This window comes from Gallus gallus, chromosome 26 (assembly GCF_016699485.2).
Source record: "Gallus gallus isolate bGalGal1 chromosome 26, bGalGal1.mat.broiler.GRCg7b, whole genome shotgun sequence".
Classification (NCBI taxonomy): Eukaryota; Metazoa; Chordata; class Aves; order Galliformes; family Phasianidae; genus Gallus; species Gallus gallus.
Genome location: NC_052557.1, coordinates 4,271,288 through 4,285,682, shown reverse-complemented (window position 1 = coordinate 4,285,682; position 14,395 = coordinate 4,271,288). Strand labels below are relative to the sequence as shown.

Sequence of the window (14,395 nt, the reverse complement as noted above, 5' to 3'; positions counted from 1 at the left end):
GCCTCCTTGCTTTGTGCTTTGACGCCGGTCGCAGCCTCTCCACGTCTCGCATCCCTTCTGCCTTCCCATGGCTGACAAATGATGCAAAGCGGAGTAAAACTGAGTGGGAGTTTGCATGCTGTGACTCCTGTAATCCCTGGAACGGTGTAACGCATCCATAGGATTAAAGTGCAGCAAAGCAAGCTCTGCAGCATGCTTGTGAAATGGTGCAAAATACTGACCGCTCCTACAGGCCAGTATTAAAAAAAAAAGCCACAAAAAAGGGTGGTTTTGCTCTCAAAGAATCCGTGGAGGTTCTGGTCAAATTCATTTTCTAAAGTAGACTTTCTAGCTGTGTCAAGACACTGTTATTTATTTGTTCTGTTGGGAATTGTTCTTAAAATGACACAGTTCTCTCAGCTGAGGTTTAAATGCGGTACGATTGTGCTGAAGTTGTTTGCATAAATGTTTACACCCTTAACTCATTCCTTCAGTCCCTAAACTGAAACCTCTCTGTGTATAATTACACGGGAGTGAGACCAGAAGCTTGAGATGAACTTAATTTGAAAGAGGGGGGGAAAAAAAAAGACCCTGAAGTCTGGCAACGTTCCTATTTTGCACCTGGAAATGAAACGTGGGGTTGCTCATCTCCGTACTTTGCTGATTGTAACCTGCCCTGCGCTGCATGCATTGTTGGATGTGGCTTTCACACGCTGCTCCGATGTTTCTTCCCTCCAGTTGACCTGAGACCTTGATGATGAGGGCTCGTCAGTGGGCCAGCCCAGTGGCACTGTTTGCTAAACTCCTAATTTGCAAACTGCACGCAGCTGCATGCACTCTTTCTCTAAAACGGCCGGCTTGCAAGCTTCAGAACTGCAAAGGCTGTTAGGATAAGTAGGATCGAAACAATTGAAGTTTAAATCTGAAATGATGACAAGTGACAGCAGATAGAGTTCACGGTGCAGTTGGTGTGGCATGTATTGCATGCAGTCTTTTATTTTGGTGGCACCCCAAAGTAAGGGATGCTGCCAGCTAATGACAGACTGCTTTCCCAAGGGCCATAGGAACTAATGGCCATCCAGATACAGCACGACAGTCCCTTAAGCTTCAGCGTGGGCTCTTCCTTTGGGTCTCCATGCTCTGAAAACAGCCTACCCCATCTAGAGCACCGGTTCCCACAGAGCAGATTCCTCACATCCGAGTGAAGCTCAGTTGTTCTGAATGGTTTTGAAGCTTCCCCGGGCTGTCGCTGGGTGGGTTGCTGGGTGAGCTCCTCGGGATGTCTGTGCCTGGTTCTGGCATGGTGAAAGCACTGCTCCAGGCTCCGGTTCAAACCGGGCTCTTTGCTTCCTGACTGCTTTTTGTCTTGTTTTTGCATTTAAACTTCAATGGTTTGAGCGAGGCACGGCGCAGCTCCGCTCTCCCCATTCTGACACGTTGGCCTTTCTGACCCCCCCCAGAACAACGACAACGAGACGGCGCTGCACTGCGCGGCGCAGTACGGCCACACCGAGGTGGTGAAGGTCCTCCTGGAGGAGCTCACCGACCCCACCATGCGCAACAACAAGTTCGAGACCCCCCTGGACCTGGCTGCGCTCTACGGGAGGCTGGAGGTTGTGAAGATGCTGCTGAACGCTCACCCCAATCTCTTAAGCTGCAACACGAAGAAACACACTCCCCTGCACCTGGCGGCGAGGAACGGTCACAAGACTGTAGTGCACGTCCTCCTGGATGCTGGCATGGATAGCAACTATCAGGTATCTGGGGTGGGGGTGTGCGAGGGGCTGCTCTGGCTGCTGGGAGGCGGAGGAGCCGTGTGGTTGTGGCGAGGAGGGCTCCTCCTCCCATCCTCTGCAGGGATCCTGGATGGGAGATGAGCGTTGGCTTCGGGTTCCTCCAGGCTGCTTGTTCAGCTTGTTCCTCTGGGAGGCTGCTCAGAGGGATCCTGGTGCAGTGCATGCTTGGTGCTTGCTCGTTAGTTGGGTAAAGAGCCACAGATGCACAGTGAGGAGGGAAAAAAAGCTCTTCTGCCTACACTGTTCTGCGCTGCAAAACTGAGCTCTCAGTACAGTGGAGGCAAACCATTTCCTTTTCAGCACGTGACCCCTAAGCTTGAGAAAGCCTTCTCTTGGTCTCTAACTCTGAGCCTGCATCTCTCTGCAAAGAGGCAGTCTCCATTTTCCGCTCCAAATTCTCGGCGTTGTCATAATGTTACTACTTTGTCCTCTTTGTATACGATGCAGTGTATTTATTGCTTCTGTAACCTTCTGAAACGTTCCTCCATCAGCACTCCCCCCATCTAGCTTCATGCTATTTTTCATTTAATTTGCAGACTGAAAAAGGCAGTGCTTTGCACGAAGCTGCTTTGTTTGGCAAGACAGATGTGGTACAAATATTGCTGGCTGCAGGTGAGAGAATGATCCCATTCTGAAACAATAACGTGGTGAGCCCTTCACCCACAACCTGAGGAAACCCCTCTTTAGTGACAGCACTTCTCCAATCAGTTACCAAAGTGCTGTTCCTCAGGGGGAGTTACAGGAGAGGTTATCCCATGGCGTTTGGCTTTAGGTTTGCTTCTACAGAGCATTTTTTAGCTCCACCCAGTGATGAACACATGCAAGCTGTGACTTGATTAAAGATGTGAATCTGTGCTTGTTTGAAAATGCTTTTGCCTTCTCTATACCTACTGCTATAGGTATTGATGTGAACATAAAGGACAACAGAGGCCTGACAGCTCTGGATATCGTGAGGGAGCTTCCTTCTCAGAAAAGCCAACACATAGCAGCTCTCATTGAAGGTAAACAGTGTGTGGGGGCAGGAGGAAAGAGTTCAGAGTGCAAACTGTGCCTGTGCAAATACAAAGGGGGGGATCTCGAGTGCTGGAAAGCGTTGGAAGCAAAGGAGGTACAAGTCAGTGAGAATGTTCAGGGTGTGGGAAGAAATGGTGCTGCACTGCTCAGGTGGATGGTCTCTGGAGCAGGGGTTGGCAGGAGGACTTCCAGGAGTGAATTTAAGGGGGATTAACTTCCTTGCTGGAAGAGCAAGGCATCACTTTTACAATTTAAATGGGCTTAATTGAGCTTTGTTTAACTCGCTTTATAAGTAAATTAAAATTAAGGGTAGTCTAAATCTGCTTGCAGAATGCAAAGTAATAGCTTTAGATATGGTTTTGGATTAACTCTGCTTTGTGTGTCTGTAGGCAAATAGTCACCCACTGATCCCATGCCCTACTCCTGGCTTCATTGTAAAGCTCGGGCATGGATTTCTGCAGATGAGATTTCCAGAAAAGAACCCTGATTACTTGTGGTTTAGAAAGGATCTTGGCCCTTTGTATCTGCCCTCATTAGGGAATGAAGTGTGGCATCTTAGCTCAACTCCTACCTTGTAATTACGTTATCTCAATTTCCTGTCAGCTGTGGGGGGAAAGATCAGAAGCGTATGCAACTGGTGTGTATTATTCCTGCTCAGCATTTGAGAGCTTCACAGGTTCAAAGTTCGTTGTGGACTTTTAATTAAGCTTTGTCTGTGGGGCTGCTCGGTATCATCTCTGTGCTGAAACTGAGGACATAGATGGGCTTTAAAACTGAACCTCCAGCAGGTAAATGCTGATAGTTTGCTCCTGTAAGTGAGCTGCATGAGACGGTGCTGTCTGACTTCATTCACGTAAGCTTAATATTTCTCACTTGGTCTGTGGTTTGGGGACCACAGCTAGAAGTAGCTTCTCTGCTGCTTTATGACCCCAGAAGACCAGACTGCATCTGTTTAGTGCTGCAGCCTCTGCCCGGAGCACAGCTCATCTGCTCCTTCAAGTTATGCCCCTCCAGGAGCTTTGCAGCTTTCTGATTAAAGCGTCTGTAGAAGTTCAAAGGATCCTTCTTAACCCTGTGCATGTGATTAAAGAGGTCGACCGGTTCTATTTCGGTATCTGAGCTGCAAGTTTCAATAATGTCCTTTGGTCATTTTTTTTTTGGAGACTTAAGGCTGACAGTTGGTCTCCCATCCGCAAGGGAGGAAATCCCATCTGCTGAAGTGAAGATAAAACTAGATGGCCATAAACTGATCCTTCTTGTTGCCCCACCTCGTTGCAGATTACACGACTGGGAAGAAAAGTGCCAAAGCTGCAGAGAAGACAGCACAGGCACCGCCTGCTCCAACCACCGACCCTGCGTGCTGGATCCCTCAGGGTAGGTTCCACACAGCCCAGGAGCCACTGCCACTCCTCTTCCTGCCAACACTGACCTTCAGAGGACGGAAACCACCGATGATGCCCTCCTTTCCTCTCTTCCTCTCGCAGGTGACGTGGAGAAAGCAGTGACAGAGCTGATCATAGACTTCGATGTGAACCCAGAAGAGGAGAGCCCGTATGAAGCTTTGTACAATGCGACATCCTGTCACTCTCTGGACAGCCTTGCCAGTGGGAGGTCTTCAGACCGAGAGTCTGTGAATAAGGAAGTGGAAGCAGCTGGCCTTAAAGCAGCAGGAGTCAGGCCTGTATGTAGCTGTGTGCTTGCCTTAGAAAGATAACTTCTCTCTGTTGCCGTGATTGCGCAGCAGGCTGTGCCAATTCCTCAGCTTGAAGAAATCTTGAAAGCTATCCCTGGCATTGCTCAGAGCAGGCAGGTACATCTGCTTTCTGTGCCTGTTCACATTACTCACATCTGTGTTAGAGCTGAGTGCATTTCTTCTCATCAGCCACTTTCAACACAGGGCGACACCAATAGGCCACTGTTACCCACATCCCCATTCCTGCATGGCACACAGTCACTTTGGTGTGCCTGGTTTTCACACAGCATTGCACCCTTATGTTTTCTGGCAGTTGAATACTGCTCTCTGTGAATTTTGGTTTGCCAGAGTATTACCCTTAACTGAAGGGCAACCTTATTGCCTAGAAAAGGCTTTGGAAACTTGCGTGTAGCATTTCCCTTTTGTTTTGCCCAAGAGAAAGTTCTTGAGAAATCATCTTTAGGAATATCCTGCAGTAAACTAATTAGCAATAGAAATGTGTTCTGTGTATTACTTGCAGAGATCTGTAGAGGGTACTCAAGGCTTTACAAGGCAACACAGAGCTCCTGGAACTATCTCCAGAGAAGTCTTCCTCACCTTCTGTTAGTTGCATCTGCTGCCTCCTTAGCAATCATAGTGATGCTGCTCTGGGGCAGATGGGAAGCTGGCCTTGCAGAGTGCTGTGTCAGCTTCAGGCTTTGTTTCCATAGAAAAGGCTTTGCAAAAACTGAATTTTTGGACAGAGGGCAAAGCAGCAATGACCAATGGAACTGTGGATGGTACTGTACCCATGCTTCCTCTCCCTCTGTGAAGAGGTGCATCCCTTTCCCTGTACTATTTGCAAATGTAGTAGAAATGAAACAAAACCTTGAGAAGATGGGCATTTTGTCCAGATATCTTGTTTAATGGATGCAGTACAAGATGCAGCGTGCTGCTTATTAGACTAGATCTTAGTGGTTCTTATACATCTATGTACTGTCCTGTGTTGATAGTGGCTGATGTGAAATAAGCTCAGCTCTATCAGACAAGATGAGGGGCTGAACTGCAGTGAGAAGGGAGAAGAAGGAGGGAGTTGCTTTAGGAGCTTTTTGGAGTTTGTCCCAAAACTTGCTCGAGCCTTTTGCAATGAGAGTTTCTCTGCTCTGTTTCAATTAGCCATTAGATGGAGCTGTTGCAGGGCAGGAGCTGACCTAGAGATGTCTTCAGCTCTGTGTCAAGACAAGACAATGCAGCTCTTACTGCCTGCAGGCAATCTTGGGATATTTGAGGAATGCAGTGCAGCACTGTCTCCTTGATCTCCAGGGTTTTTCATTAAAAGAGATGCCTCTGGAATCACTTATTCCTGTTACTGTTTCATTAAGACACAAGTGAGTAGCAGCACAATGAGTAGTCCCTTTCTACACATCATTATGAGTTCATTACTGATCTTATCCATGCAGTGCTCTGCGATAGAGATGCTAGTCTGGATCTGAATGAACTGGCTTAATTAATGAAACAAACCTGTGTCAACATCACCTCCCACCTCAGCATGGTTGATGCTCCTGTGGGTCTGAGCTGTTGTGCAGTTACTGCTCTGGAGGAGAAATGAGAGGTGTGCATGAGCAGTGGTGGTCCCTCCAGTGTGCTGCTCTTGGTCCATCTACAGAAAGGGCTCTGCCCAGACTGGTGTCCTGCTGGAGGGAGGAGGGAAGGCAGCGCTGGGAGCTCTGTGCTGTTGGGATTCCTCTTCTACTCTGCCCAAATTAATGTGAGGAGGTCCTCAGCACGCTGTGCTCCCAGCAGTGTGGCTGTAGTGTCACGAAGCAGAAGGGGATGTACTTCAACACAATGATTGACAATGGTCTTCTGAACTGCAGAGAGAGCGTCCGCCCCCCCCTGCTAAACCACCGCCCGATGAAGAGGAGGAGCAGCACACGGAGAAGATGGGCCATGGTGCTTCCTGTGAGGTACGTGAGGCTGCAGCAGTGAGGCTTAAAGACCAGCTCTATAATCATTTGGGTGGAAGCAATTGTAATATTGCTTTCCTTGCAAATTGAGTTGGGAAGTGTTTTTTTATTTTATTCCAGCACTGCTGCTATCACTTGCCATGGGAACTTCCTTTGTGTGGTTCTTCCAGGGCACCTCTGTTTTGACCTTCAGCCTTGCTTTCCTATTCTTGGCTGGGAACTCCCATAGGAAGAGATTTTTCTGAATCACGTTGGGATATGGACTGTTGCCCGCTTGTAATGATCCCACTGAATACTTCTTCACCCTCTGGGCTTCAGTCTCAAGTGTTAGTTCCTGCTTCCTCTGTGCTTCCAGCTGTGCAGGGGATGTGTGGGCTTGTGGGTTCCACTGACGTGAGTAGGGCTCAGGGTCTTGAATTCAGCAAAGATTCTGGCCCAGCATATGTTAAAGCTGTCTTCTGCAGAGGTCAGTGTGTGGGAGCTGCTTTTTGGTTAGAGCTCTCTTATTCTGTTTTCTTGCTCCTGGGCTTCCTATGGCTCATTTTTTATTCACTAGCCTATGAACCTCAGATGTGAGGGCTCTCTGGGAGCACTCAGTATATACCTCAGGGTGGTATGTGAAACCACAAATGTCATGGTAACCTCTGTTGGCACCCAGGAAGATCTTCAATGCAAAAGCAAGTCTTGAGGATTTCCTTTTTCAAATGCAGTGAGATGCATGTGAAACTGATGAAGTGTCTGCTGCCTTTGGCTGTTGGAGCAGACTCCAGTTCAGCAGATCCTTTGCTTTGCATGTGTTGATGTGCTGAAGTCCCTACGAGGCATAAATGCAGTCTGCTTTCTGAAGTATGTCAGGTCTACACAGGACTGAAGTAAACGCAGTTTGCTGTCATAGGACTGACTTTATATAGAGTGGAACACCGACCAGTACACCAACAGTAGAACTGGGATGCCAAATTGTGGACTCCACTGCTGTTGTTTTCCAGTGTATGATAACCAGAAAGGAGAGCTGGCTGTCAGGTTACAGTACAACTGAAAAGTAGGACTTGTTTATGGCAGTAAACACGAGTGAGAGAAGCGTGCATTGGCTGTTCCTGCTGAGTTACTTTGCCATATTTAATTACAAAACACCTGCTGTGTTGTCCTGCCATTAAAGGCTTTGGAAATGCAGTCCATTAAAGGAAGTCCTGCTGCCAATTACTTGTGCACAAAGTGACTCACAAGGGAAATTCTGATTTATTTTATTGATAAGAAGTGCACACAGTGAGCGTGGCTGCATGGCAGTGACCTTCCAGGTGTACCCAGAAGGCAGTTTGGGTGCAATTGGTTGTGAGGTTTTCTTTTGCATTTTTTACATGTTCTGTCTGGGTTGGGCAGGCACCAACAGGAATATGCTTAAGGATTGCTGTAAGCTTCTCAAAGCAGCATCCTGATCACCCGTCCTCAAAAACATGTTCTCACACTGGGGCCAGGGCACTTAGTCATCCAATGCTCTGGGGTTGGGCCAAACTCTGGTCTTAAAAGTAGTCCTTTTATTCCATTGCCAGGATAGGGCTATCAGTCAAAGCAGATGTGCATAAACAAGGAACTTAACTTCCATTGTGAAAAAACGTTCAGTATAAACAGGCAAGAGAGCTGATTGTTTGGAAGGTGCCTGAGTGCCCTCTTTCCCTATCAGCAGAAACCTTCTGGGTTTGTGGCTGAACAAAGATTCTGCGTTGTCAAATTAAACTTCAGTTTCATTTCTTTGCTACTCATCCCCAGAAAGGAAGTGCAGGCAAAAGGCACCGTGACCATTCAGCAGTTCTCTCTGTGGTGCTGAGGGGGGAGGAGGGAGAAATGAAATACCCTTTAAAAAGTCTTTCATTAAGTCCCCTGCTGTGGATTAAGAACACTTTATAGGGCGTATAGGCTGTATAGGCTAACACCTTGTTTTTAGGTTTTGGTGGTAGTGAATGGTTCATGAACACTAACCAATCTGTATAAATAAATAGAAGATGAATCAGACAGAAGTCTTGATGATCTCCTCACTCCTGGTTGCATTACCTGAAGAGTAAGCACAGTTCTCCAGCATACAGCAGATTTCATTTTAATTCATTTTTAACTTAAGTCTGTATTTGAGGCTTTGGAAGGATGAGAAATGGAGACAATGAAGTGTAATCAGGCCTATGAATGCACGCACTGACATTTACAAAGCAAAAGCTGGGAACTGCATGTGGCTGGGAAGCTTCTTTCTGCAAATACATTCAGTGCATTTGAATGAGGGCAGTGCAACAGTCATTATCTGCAGGAGCCTTAGCAGTACTAATGCCTGGCTTGAAGTCCAGGCTACAACTGTTCTGACAGGCTGCTGCTGTGCAGTATTTTTCCAAGATCTCTGGTGAGAGCCTGATACCTACTGTTACGGTCTGATGTTTTTGTGCCACCATCTGGTCAGAAGTCTTTTTCCTTAATTTGCTCATTATGAGCTCTTTCACCTGAGAAGGAGTTGGTGTGCCTGACAGCTCGTCTCAAAGCAGATAGAACAAATACTTTCCTTGGGCCTGACCTGCTTCCTCCCATTGCGAAGCTGATTTAAAAGCCAACTGGGCTTACACAGGGATGCAGAACTTTGTGTCTTTCCAGGCCTCCCTAAAAGGCTTCCAAGTGTCCTGGCTAGGTCGCAGCCAGGTAGGTACCTATTTGCCCTTGAAGAAAGAGATGCTTCCTCCTAGGGGAAGAAATTGGAGGTAGGTCTTAGTCTGCTGTCTAGACAGGGGCAGTTCCAGGAGTCTGAGCAGTGCAGGAGCCTTCCTTGGGGGCTGCTGTGTGCAAACCAATCCTTCCCTGTCCTGGCAGCAGGCAGGGATTGCTCACTCTCTGGCTCTGGTTTGCTTCTGCTGCTGCCTGAGTTGTTAGAGGCACACAGAGGCTGTGGGATGGGATTGCAGCCAGCTCTGACCAGGAGATGGTGCTGAAAGGCAGCTGCCTGGCAGGCAGGGTGCCTGGAACCCCCTCTGGTACTGGGATGGCATTTGTGGGTCCCATAGGACATTGGGTGACCCGTGGGGTTGGGATGGACTTGCAGCAACAGTGCTCCCTGCACATGGCAGTGAGTTTGCAGGGCAGCTCCATGCAGGTTCTGCCAGTGTCACAAAGAAGCTCTCAGCAGAGGCTTTGGGGGATTTAAATGAGCACAATCACTGCTGTACGCCCTGAAGTTCAACTCAGTTTACACTGTGTTGCCTGAGGCCCTCTTAGTTTTCAGTACGATGTACATCCTGAGGTTAGGCATGCTAGATCTGATTTCCAAAAAGGTGGCAGGGATTAATTTTATGTTGTGGTGTGGATTTTTTGTTTTCCTCTAGCCATGTCCTAATAGGGCCAGTAGTTAAATAGTCAATGACGATGCAAATTCCAATAGCAACAGCAAGTCTGAGTTGGGCTGAACAGGAATAATGTGCTCAGCTCTTTTCTCACTCCCTGGGCTGTCTGCAGACCTTGCACAGTAAATCAGTTGGTCAGTGCTAGAAAGCTGTCAGCAGCCTTAAATGCTAGAAAATAAAGGGCTTTGGGGATCTTCTGTCTTTTGGGCTTTGGAGATTTGTTTTTATTTTTATTTATTGAGAAAAAGAGAGGGTATGTTTTGGATAACAGTCCACTGCAAAGGTGTTGGCTCTGCCAATTCCTTGCTTAAACCATGGCATGAAGAGGCCCTGCAGGAATAAATAGCACTGCTTTGCTTATGCTGTTTTTCATTAGGCCACTGTTGCACGGGGGAAGAGCAGAGGAAGCGGGGCTGAGGAAGAGGAGCACCCTTATGAGCTGTTGCTTACAGCAGAAACTAAAAAGCCAGTGGCAGTGGATCGAAAAACAAAAGGTAAGTGACCATCCCAAAATACATTGAGCAAAAATATGGAGGGCAGAGTACTTGGAACAATTAAAAGCTGTGGGGTGGGGCGTCTGGATTCTGTATTGCAATTGTTGGGTTTTTTTTCCTGGTGATCTTCCTTTTGTAATGGAGAGATCTAAACATTCCTGTACAAAATGTACACAGAGGAAGAGCAAATCCGCTGTGCTGACAGCTGAGAGTTTGCAGGGACCTACAGTGGTAACTTAGAACATAAATGAATACTGTGCACTGTCAGGGCAGAGCTGGAAGGCTGTGCAGTGCTGTTGTGAGTGAGATGAACCAATGCAAGCACTGAATGAGCCGTGCTCTCCATCCAGCTGAGCTTGGAGACCTGCTGGTGTTGCATGTTTGTATCAGCAGATGATCAGCCCGCCTGTCCTGGTAATAAAAACAACACTCTGCTGTGTATTAAAGCTAAATGGAGATGTAAGCTAACAAAGGATGAAACTAAACATGTAAGGAGCAAGCTCTTTGGATTTGGCTGCAGATCCCCTGTGTGAGCAGGTTAGGTACTGAACTTGGCTCTCCTGTCCCAGAGGGACTTCTGTGCTTTGCAGAGGATCTGAGAACACCTTGTCTCCCATGCTTGACTGTCGCTGGGCTCTTTGGCTCCCCTTCAACAACAACAACAACAGATCTGTTTGAAGCAGAAATATCCTTTGCTTTATTCAAAACTTCTGAGCAGGAATTTGGAAGGATTTAGTTTGGACTCTAAACCCGGAACCCATCTCATTCTGAGGATCATGCAGACTCGATGCGATTCCTCTCTGACCTCCCTGTAAGAGCTGCAGCATTCTCAGTTCTGTTTTCCTTTGCATCACGATAGTGTTTGTTCCTTGAGTCCTGCTGCACTCTTGGCTTGTATGGGGTGGCACAAGAGGTCATTGTTTTCCCACCAGTGTCTGCCAAAGCCACTTGCTGCCCAAGGCAAAGTTCGGATGCTTTTCAGGTTGGCACTCTGCGGTCTCAGCTAGGGAATAGTCCTTGGGCAACAGCCACTGAACCAGAATCTTTCAGGAGATCTTTCCAGTGTGCAGTCACTGCTGATTATTCAAGCGTGAGCTGCCTCTTCTCCATTCCGTGGCTACCAAATGCAGCTTAATGTGAGCAAAGATCCGTCGTAACTGTTTGTAAGGAACCCAAAGCCCTTTCCACTGTTGTGGTGGGGGGAATCCAAGGAACACAGGAGAGCTTTCTCTTTTTCTAGGACTTGTTCACTTCCTTAAATACATGGAGAGCAATAACCAGTGTGGGAGGAAGGAGCCTTTGATCTGATGCAGGTGAGGAGCTGCTCCAAAGGGGCCCCTCCAATATATTTCTCACCTTATGTACTTCTGAAGCTCAGCAGGGCATTTCCTATTGCTCTCCAGGTAGTGCTGAATGTAGAGATGATTGTGACCCTCTCATGTCTGTTCTCCAGAGGGTGGCAGCTGTTTTCCAAAGCAACTCAGAGCTCCCTGCAGCATGGCTACACGTGTGGCAGTGTCCGTGTCCTGCAGGAACTGCAGATCTTTGGCAGGACCCCATGTCATCTTTCACCTGCTTCAGGTTTCATGACCACAATAGGGTATGAGGCAGCTGTTTAGTAATTACTCCTTTCCCCCCCCCCCCCCCCTCTTCTGTATTGTTCCTCCCTGTGTCCCCCCACAGCAGCCACAGGTAGTTTCCTTCTGCACAGGATGTTTCCTAACTGCTCTGGATGGGCGGATCAGCTTTGGAATCTCCTGTCCTACACAAAAGCAAATATTCAGCTCTCACAGTAGCTGGGGTCAGATGCTAGGAGGACATGGGGAAGCAGATGTAGCCGAGTCTGAAATGTGAGTGTGTGCTGATGTGGGGAGAGAGGACGTTTGGAAAGTAATGGAGTCATTTTGGCAGAAGTTAAGCAGGGGCTGAGCAAGGGACTAAGGACCAAATTGAGGTGTTGGAGAATTTTTCCACCTCTGGATCAGAGGGGTCCTGGAGCATCAAACGCAGCAGCTCAGCTCCAGGACAAAGAGCAGACTGAGGCATGGCTTGGAATTGCTCCTTGGCCCTCGATCTGAGAGGCTGTGCTTCTAGATGTTGCTTGGTGACTTCTGGAGGAGCCTTTGGTCAGAAGAGAAGGACTCTGATGTGCTATTAGGAGGGCTCTTCAGGGCAGCTGCCAGGCAGAATTGCAAGCACGCTGTTTTTAATGGTGGCTTTCATATGTGATAGCTGCCTTTGTTCCCCGTGCTGCAAGTTGTCTTGTGTCCAGTGACCAGATGAATGTGGCATTATCTGCCTGGCTCTGGTTGCCTTTTGTGTATGTTGCAGCAGTTTGCTGTCACATGTTGGAGCATTAGGAAAAGTTGGCTTAATGTTTCGGGCAGAGTATCAGAAGTGGTTTGAGCCAAATGCTTTCCCATCTCCTTTGGTAAGGAAACTACGTGCAGTCTCACGCATGAAGTCAGGGCTGTCAGACCTTGTAACAGGACTTGAAAATGAGCCAAGAGTGGTGAACTGTGCGTGGACTGACTGGGAGGAGACTGTACAACTCCTACTGCGTTTAGGGAGAGACCGATGGAGGGTGAACGCAGGAAACACCTCTGAGTGTGATGTCTGACTTGCTTCTGAGGGGGGCCATCTGCCAGTGCTGTCAGCAGCCTCAGGTAGGACTGGCTCCGGTCTTTCTGGTGGTTATCAGCAATTGGTGTTGAGGTTCTGCTGGCGTGCTGCCATAGCAAAGCCCAGCGTGAGGTCCTCGGCTCACCCTTCCTCCTGGTGGAGCTTTTCACAGTGGTTCTGCTGGTTCAGCCAGGAGTATCTGCTGGTCTCTAAAGCAGATACCTGAACTGACCCCATCACAAAGGACAAAATGTGCTTCGGAAGGATTTTTACTGGCTATAGAAACAGTGGGGTGGGCATCCCTGTAGGGAATGTGTGGGCACACAGGGCTGTTACAAACCAGGGTTGGAAGGAATGGAAGCTTCTTGGTTTGCTGCGAGATGAATGGTAATGTAGGACCGAAGCCTGACTGCTCTCCTTCGGTTTTGTCATTGCTGGAGGACAGACCCTTCCTCCATGTCTTTGGTCCTGCAAGCCTGCATTTCTGCTGTCACAATGTACTGAGAAGCTTCCATGCAGGGTAACGTTAGCACAGTGTTCCCTTCACTTTTTTAAAGGGCAGTGGGGGAGGGAGTACACATGACCACAAGTATAGGTGGCTTTTGGAGGATAAATTTTGTCTCAAACGACTGAGGTGATGAAGATATATTTCTGAATTTCACATGCAGTACCTCACTATGTAAATGAACCTTTGTGTTTCTATTTCACTGCAGTTGAAGGTTATTTTTGCACCTCTAAAGTAGTACTCTAAAGGCCAGCTTCCCTCTCTGCTGCAGCCTTTTATGCCACAGGAGCTGGATTTGCATGCTCACCACCTGACAAATTACATGATGTAGCACAGGGAGCCTTTTGTAGGTGAAGATTAGCGGCTGGAATATGTCCTTGCTAAATTCTAAGGTTGGGAAGCTTGAGCAGAGAGTGGCTGCAATAACAGCTTGATTCTCCTAATCCAGGGGCGTGAAACAAACCCTCCTGGTGGTAAATAGGGAAACAAACTTGCTGGAGGCAACGTGGCTGCAGCTTGGTGTTAGGAGTTTGGGGAAGTGCTTCGTATCTGGGATCATCAAGCTGCTGGCAGGGGAGCATGTAATTGAATCCTTCCTGGGAAGCAGACGGTCTGTGCCTGGAAATGCGCTCTGGTGCCCACTTGCAGTTGAAGCAAACCCTCCTGTGGGTGAATCCTGCAGCAGGAGCTGGCTGAAGAATTCGGTCAGCTGTGCTTGGGTGTGAAACCAGCCAAGGGACTTGAGCACAAACCCCTATTTAAGGCCGATTCCCTTTATGAGTGACAAGGTGCAACTGGATGGGGAAGCTTTCAAAGGTAGATAATAAATACCCAAATCCCATGGAGTACCACAGATGGATGGAAATGGGCTCTCTCTGCTTTTCTAGCCCTTAGATGTTATTTTCTCCTTGCCCAGTTTCAGTGTGTACTTTTAAAGGGAATACTGCTCATCTTTTTGCCACGGCCACATTGGCTGAATTG

The 14,395-nt window shown here is 48.0% G+C and overlaps 1 protein-coding gene across 9 annotated transcripts in view; it reads left to right on the top strand.

Moving 5' to 3' along the window:
• Positions 1 to 14,395, top strand: part of ANKS1A (ankyrin repeat and sterile alpha motif domain containing 1A) — an 85,616-nt gene that overhangs the window by 26,691 nt on the left and 44,530 nt on the right. For 8 of the 9 annotated variants that reach the window (XR_005841912.2, XM_015298999.4, XM_015298995.4 and 5 more), the window contains 7 exons: positions 1,440 to 1,736; positions 2,312 to 2,387; positions 2,675 to 2,776; positions 4,068 to 4,163; positions 4,274 to 4,470; positions 6,339 to 6,428; positions 10,170 to 10,287. Coding sequence is in view for 7 of the 9 variants with exons in the window: in XM_015298999.4 (XP_015154485.2) it covers positions 1,440 to 1,736; positions 2,312 to 2,387; positions 2,675 to 2,776; positions 4,068 to 4,163; positions 4,274 to 4,470; positions 6,339 to 6,428; positions 10,170 to 10,287 (976 nt within the window). In the remaining 2 variants the exon portion in view is untranslated. Of the gene's footprint in view, positions 1 to 1,439; positions 1,737 to 2,311; positions 2,388 to 2,674; positions 2,777 to 4,067; positions 4,164 to 4,273; positions 4,471 to 6,338; positions 6,429 to 10,169; positions 10,288 to 12,846; positions 12,954 to 14,395 lie in introns of those variants that run through there. The other variant, XM_015298998.4, reaches the window with a different exon arrangement.